Raw genomic sequence first — 7,039 nt, 5'->3', positions numbered from 1 at the left:
AGTGCATGCCTGTAATGCCCAGGAAAAGAACAGAAACAGACACAGCACAGCTAGATGAACAGTTATATTTAATCATCCAACATCCCAAAGTGCTCATATGATATACAGTGTACACCTAGATGTGTGGGAAAAAGCCTGACCTGTCTCACGGGCACAGGTTGGCAACCTGTGGGTCCTTCACAGTGCTTGCTTTCCTCTGGCCTCCTGCTGTGGTGTGGGCCATGGCCTGCATTTGGAGCTTAACTGATTGGCAGGTGGTGCGGGGTGGGGTGGGGGTGGGGGGCTACAGGCCAAAGTGTGCAGGCACAGCACCTTGAGCGAGAGGGGCGTGCAGGCAAACAGCCTTACCCTGCTCTGTGGTACATGGCGCTGAGGGACCAGAGCCGGAGCAGCCAGGTGCAAGCATTTAGACATTAGTGATCATGGGGACAAAAGGCAAAGAAAACTCAAAACCATTATCCAGTCTCGAAGACCACTGGCACAGGAACGTCTGGGAACCTGGAGGGAGAGCCTGGGTCCTCCCTGGCGCCATCTGCAGGGCACGCAGCAGAGCTGAGCATACCCACCAGGATGTGGGCAGGTCGAGCCAGCTGGGCAGGATCAGCTGCTCCTTCCTGGAGCCCAGCGTGGTGGTGGAGAAAGAATGGGACTAGGAAACGAGGTGAATTCAAGCACAAATATTTCCCCCGTGGGCGGGCCTGCTGCCCACTGGAGGCAGGAAGTGCAGGACCTGGGAAAAGAGAAGTCGGGGTCAGAGGTAAAGGGAAGGAACCACAGGGGGGAACAAGGGGGGGTCTTGCTGAGGTGTGTTAGTGTCAGGGAGAGAAGTGAGCTCCGGCGGGGCACTGTACAGACCTGTGTACTTGGAGCTCCCAACATGCAACATGCAAAGGACTAACACGCGCACCCCTGGGAAGCCTGGCCCACCCCAGGACCCTTAGAGGGCATGCCCGGGGAGAAGCAGACATACTCCTTTCTTTGCTTACCATGTCACTGCTAATCCAGGGATGGCAGCTGCTCCAGTAACATGTCCTCCACGCCTCTGAACTGAGGATGAGGAAGGAGCTGATCAGACCCAACCCTGAGAGCCCCCCTTCATCCTGGCCGGGAGCAGCAACTAGAGAGTCAGTGGGGCCCATCCATCCCCACCAGCCTCAACTTGTGACTGTCACCGTGAAGGCTTGCTTGTACCCACGGGCATGTTGGAGACCTCAGAGAGTGCCAGGGCTCCAGTTCTCCTGTCCTCTATCCCACCCTTACACATCTGCAGTCACTCTCCTCGGTTGTCTTTGGCTTTGGTGCTGGGATGGAGGGCATGCACAGGCCAGCCCAGGGTGAGGACAGGGCCAGCTGAGATCACCTGCTTGACCCCGGGGAGGTCGTTCTTGCCTTGATGTGGTACACTATCCGCCAGAACATGGAGTCTGTGCCGCGGTATCGTTTTCCCGGGTACAGCTGCCACATCAAAGGCAGTGGGTACGAAACCAGCTGACTGGGGGTCTGAGGTTCCCCCAAGGGGACATCTTCCTGGCGCATGAGCACCCGTGTGCAGCTGTCTGTCTGTAGAAGAATCAGGGCATGCCTCAGGTTTCTGCACGTCACTTCCGGGCTCTCCCACTTTCCCCCATCAGCCAGAGTCTGTCCTGCCACGGATGCCAGTCAGGCTGACCCAGGAGATGGGAGCACAAGGTGCTGAGGTCGCTGCCCCTCCCTGGGGTGAGCCACAGGCCACGCCCACTCCTCTCTGGGGCTCTGCCTGGGCCAGCCTGAGTGGAGACATCCAGGTGACACCTCCCCTGTTACTAGGTTAACCCATAGGGTCCTTCAACTTAGAGCCATGGGATTTTTTTTATTATTTTATTTTATTTTTTATTTTTCTTTTGCCATGGGATTTTTTTACTTTGATTTTGACCTTTTTTTCTCAATTTTTATTAACATTTTCCATGATTATAAAAAATATCCCATGGTAATACCCTCCCCCACCCACTTTCCCCTTTGAAATTCCATTCTCCATCATATCCCCTCCCCATCTCAATCATTATACTTACATATATACAATACCAAACTATTAAGTACCCTCCTTCCTTCCTTTCTCTTCCCTTTATATCTCCTTTTTAAAAATATATTCATTAAAGAGAGAGAGAGAGAGTGAACACACAAGCACAGGAGAGCAAGCATGGGCTTTCCAGAGCCTCTTACCACTGCAAACTAGTTGCACACACATGCACTACACTCTGTACATCTGGTTTTACATGGGTCCTGAGGCATCGCACCTTGGCCTGGCAAGCTTTGCAAACAAGTACCTTTAACTGCCGAGCCATCTCCCCAGGGCCTCCTCCTCTGTGGATTCCCGAGTCTGATGGCAGACTGGTTCTCCTCATTCCATACAGTGTCTCTCACCTGGACCCTGGCAACCCCATCCTGACTTGCTTGTCCTGGAAAGCCTAGCTCACCTTGCTGGATGTCTCCTCCAGGCTTTCCCTTAGTGCAAGAAAGAAGTCCCAGGAAGCCCTAACACAAGAGGCCCTTGCCTCCCTTCTCTCTCATTGTTTGTCCACCATTGTCTACTTCCTGGAAGCCACACAGACCTTCCTCACTATTTCTGTTCTCACTCCCGTCTCCCCTAATGCTGTCTGCTGTCCTTCCTGTCTGCAGAGGCCCGCTCAGATCTGTCCTCCCCGATCTCCACAGGGCTCCCTCCTTGTTTAAGCTGGTCTCTATTCAAATGTATGGTTAGTAAGTACAATAAAACATTAAAGTATACCTTGGCACACGCCCATCCCAGCACTCGGGTGTTCGAGGCCAGCCTGGGACTACAGACAGTTCCAGATCATCCTGGGCTAGAATGAAACCCTATCTTGTGTGGGAGGGGGGGAGTATACATTGGACTCTACATTCAAACTCATTGGCTTTACCAGAAACTGAAAATGAGTGCAGCAACATCCAACTCTATGACACAGGTGAGAACAAGGCCCTGGTCTTCCTTCAATCCTCCTCTTAGGCTGTGGCAAGAGGATCACAGGTTCCAGGCTACCTGTGCTACAGACTGAGATCAAGGCCAGCCTGAGCAACTAAGCAAGATGATGTCAGGAAAATGAGGAGACCCCAAAACACTCAGACCCACAAAGATTACAAATAAGCAGATGGGCCACCCAACACTCCATCATCGATGGGGGAGAGGCTCATAGAACCCTACTCTTCCCAGGGAAGCTGTTGGCAGCTGGTGGTTGCTGGGGAATGAAGAGTCCTGTCTGTCGGTGGTGCGGCCACTGCTAAGTTTCCCCCTCACAATAATTAACCCTGTTCCTATGCTCACACAGGCAACCCTAATGTAACTCAATGGTCACACACACATAAAGAATGTACGGAGCTGGGCATGGTGGCACTCCTAGGCAGAGGTAGGAGGATCACTGTGAGTTCAAGGCCACCCTGAGACTATAGAGTGAATTCCAGGTCAGCCTGGGCTAGAGTGAGACCCTACCTCGAAAAACTAAAAAAAAAAAAAACCCTACCTCAAAAAACCAAAATAATAATAATAAAAAAAAAATGTATGAGGGGCTGGAGAGATGGGCCAGTGGTCAAGGTGCTTGCCTGTAAAACCTAACAACCCAAGTTCTGTTCTCCAGTACCCATGTAAAGCCTGATGCATAAAGAGGCGCATTCATCTGGGATTCGTTTGGAGTGGCCAGAGGTTCTGGCATGCCCATTATCCTTGTCTCTATATATCTGTCTCTGCTCACAAATAAAAATAATAAAAGAAGGTAGGAGGGTATTAGTTTAGAAGAAAAAGAATCAGCATGAATTGGAGGGGACTATAGCGGGTCATGAAGGTTTAATAAGATCAAAACACATTACATGCATGCCTGATATTATCAAAAATATAATAAACACTCCAGAGAACTCTCACCTGATGACCCCCTCAAACTCAGGACAGCCTCTCATCCCTCGTTCCTACTCCCTCACGACTGCTCACCAGCCTCGTTAACTTGTTGTGGTGTCTCCCCCAATCCCACGCAGTGCTCAGGCTTCCCAGCGTGAGCATCCTATCAGGGTCCGCAAGCCCTCACAGCCCACAGTTGTGCCCGTATATAGACCAGGCACTCACATGTGTTTAGCCACTATTTTCCCAAGGTGAAAATGAATTTGTAACATTTTCTGCCAATGACATAAACTGGAACTCACTGTGAAAGGATTCAGGCCACACTGCAAGGTGGAATTGCCCTAGAATTCGCTCTCCTTGTTAATCCACATGTAATACATTTTCAGCTGTGTTCTTTGTACCTTTTCTTATTAATATAACTAAATCTTCATATGTTAGGAAGATGCCATCTCTCCCTCATGGGAGATGAATCTTGCTTTTAAGCTTGCTAATAGGCTGCTTTTTCACAGCATTTATTATGAGGATGTGAAAAGTTGTTTCATTCATGTTTTGGGCCATCTGAGATTAAAAATGATATGCACCTAAATTAACCTGAGATTAAAAATGACACGTACCTAAATTTTCCACAACTATTTGCCTTAAAAACATTAACCTGGGGCTGCAGAGATGGCTTAGCAGGTAAGGCACTTGCCTGCAAAGCCAAAGGACACAGGTTCGACTCCCCAGGACCCACATAAGCCAGATGCACAAGGGAGCACACGCATCTGGAGTTCATTTGCAGTGGCTGGAGGCCCTGGTGCACCCATTTTCTCTCTCTCTCACTCTGCCTATTTCTGTATCTCTCTCTCAAATAAATATTAAAAAATAGATATTTTTAAAAAATTTAACCTGATTTTGTATGTATGTGAACTTAAATGAAATGACAAGAATATGAAGTACAGCCTGGACTTGCATTTCCGTCACTGTGTGGGCTCCCTTGGAGAAGTTTACAACCAGCTCAGCTTCCTCTGCAAGGTGGGGACACAGTCTGTACTCAGTAGCTGATTGCTGCTACATTGTGTGATATGTTAATAGTACCCATGCTAGTGTGTTATACGTTTCTTTGCTCTGTGTATGGAAGATGTTTCAATAATTCTAGCTTTAATTTCTTGGGTGTAATCCCAGGATCTGATGGAAAACACTTGTAAATTTTTCTTGTGAAAAAGCTCGCATTCCAATGAAAGATCCATCAAGACTTCACATATGAAACACAGTTTACCGCGAGCTTCCATACTACTATGCTCCTCTTTAAATGTATTCCTTGCCTTGGATAAAGTCTGAAAGACCCCACACTCCAGGGCAGTAGTTCTTAAATGAGTTGGTCATGACCTACTTACTGAGGGTGGTTGTTGAAATCTAGATTTCTGAGACCTACGGGGTTTCTGGTCATCAGCTCCATTTCTGAATTACTTGAAAGATAATCCCATTTTAAGGTTGGGAACGTTCCCCAAGTCCTGTTTTACCCAACACCAGTATTCGCACACCCCAGAGAAACTGGGGCTCCATCGAGTTTAACATAACCGGATGGCGCTGCCCAGGCTCTTTCCTGACCTGGAAAACTACTCCTCCGGCAAAGCCAAGCTCAAAGGAGTTTCACCTGGGGCCTCCTGGGTGGCGGGGCCCTTGAGCCTCCCCCGTGGCCTGGAGCTGCAGGATGGGAGGACTCTGGTGTCCTCTCCAGGACCTCGTCTGCCTGACGCCTCCATCTCCCAGCAACTGGCCAGGGAGCGGGACAGACCTGCTGCCCCACAGGCTGGCCCCAAGGTGGGCTGTACCTTGATGACCACTGGCACCCAGGTGCGATCGTCCTCATCTCTGTACACATCTCTCTCCCAGATCCACAGGCGATCCGGGGTCTGTGGAGTCTCAGCTGTCTGGAAGGCGGCCATGGCATCCAGACAGTAAGGAGCGGGTCCGGCTGGCAAAGGTGAGAAGGTGAGAGGCTGGGAGGCGACGTCGGTTTCTTTAATAAAGGTCAGGTGCGCGCACCCCCTGGAGGCGGGGCGAGAGGAGAGAGGGTGGGCGGGGCGCAGGCCGCAGAAAGCGTGGGCTTTGGGGCCGGGGCGGGCGTGGAGGCTGGCAAGGGGGCAGAGTGCATGGCAGGTGGGCAGGGCAGCAAGGTGGACTTCCTACCCCAAATCCTCTGACTGACTTAGCGCAGACTTGGACCCATCAGATAGATCCAGGGCTTCCTCAAGCCAGCTTTCCCTTCTTCATGGGCTTCCCCAAGGCTCCAAAGGTGCCCACGTCTTTTCACCTGGCGGGAGGCCTTGCCCTCTGCTGACCCTCCAGTCCGAGTCCCCAGCTGTGTGTGTGGAACCTCGCGCCGCACCCTGGCCCTGGCCTTCTGCTCAGAGCTCACGTCGGGGTCCCCCCACCCCCGTCCTGGGGAGTAGAGTCCCAGGAGAGCCAGACCCACGCCTGGGCTCTTCCAGGTTCTCTCAATTAACTTCCTGTGCTTTTGAGTTTGGAGTCAATTGTCCCCGGTGGGACCGTGAAAGAGCCCGCCCTCCGCCACACGTGACTTTTTCCGTGGCTTTGATGGTGCTGTGGCCGTCTAATAGCTATGGCGAAACTCGGTGCTGAAATGCCGGGGGCTTTTCTCTTTGTGCTTTGAATTTATTAGTGCTGCATTTGAGACGACTGCTTAAAAAGAGCCTCCTCCTCCACTCCGGGATCAATGTATGCGAAAAGTGCCCCCGGGCTACACAATTGCCAACTGTCTCTGTAACTCGCCACAGCTAAGGAGCACCAGCCTCACTTCAGTTAGCAGTTGCACACACTCCTTAAGACAATTAAGAAATTCATGGGAAACATGCAAAACTAGCTCCCGGCCTATTGTTCAAGCATCACTACTGGTAACCACTGGGCGTCTCACCTAATTCCCGGCTCTGAGGAAGCCCTTGGGATAGAATTTGTAGTCTTTGAAAGACATTCAAGTGACATGGAGCAATCAAGGGAGGACTCCCCGATTCACCTTGCTGGTGGGGTTTTACTTCTTAGCCTATGTTGGAAAGCCTCGTTCTCCAGATATGCAGAGATGGCCCAAGGTCAGAGAAGTGCAATTGGATTAGCCAGGAAAAGAAACTACAGGACAAAGGAACGCCGAGGGCAGAGGCC

The 7,039-nt window shown here is 50.9% G+C and overlaps 1 protein-coding gene across 1 annotated transcript; it reads right to left on the bottom strand.

Moving 5' to 3' along the window:
• Positions 1–996: 996 nt before the first annotated feature.
• On the bottom strand, positions 997–5,808 carry LOC101611803 (TCL1 family AKT coactivator A). The gene is made up of 3 exons (XM_004665548.3): positions 5,695–5,808; positions 1,390–1,560; positions 997–1,047 (listed from the first exon to the last, which is right to left on the bottom strand). The coding sequence occupies exons 1-3, from the start codon at positions 5,806–5,808 to the stop codon at positions 997–999; spliced, it is 336 nt and encodes a 111-aa protein (XP_004665605.3).
• Positions 5,809–7,039: the final 1,231 nt, after the last annotated feature.

Source organism: Jaculus jaculus, chromosome 7 (assembly GCF_020740685.1).
Source record: "Jaculus jaculus isolate mJacJac1 chromosome 7, mJacJac1.mat.Y.cur, whole genome shotgun sequence".
Lineage (NCBI taxonomy): Eukaryota > Metazoa > Chordata > Mammalia > Rodentia > Dipodidae > Jaculus > Jaculus jaculus.
Note: the sequence above shows the minus strand (reverse complement) of the source record. Positions and strands in the feature narration are given on the sequence as shown.

Coding starts and splice junctions, on each gene's coding strand:
- LOC101611803 (XM_004665548.3), bottom strand. CDS start 5,808: ATGGCCGCCTTCCAGACAGCTGAGACTCCACAGACCCCGGATCGCCTG. Junction 1,561..5,694: donor GGGTGCCAGTGGTCATCAAG/GTACAGCCCACC, acceptor ATTCTTCTACAG/ACAGACAGCTGCACACGGGT. Junction 1,048..1,389: donor GGATAGTGTACCACATCAAG/GCAAGAACGACC, acceptor CCTCATCCTCAG/TTCAGAGGCGTGGAGGACAT.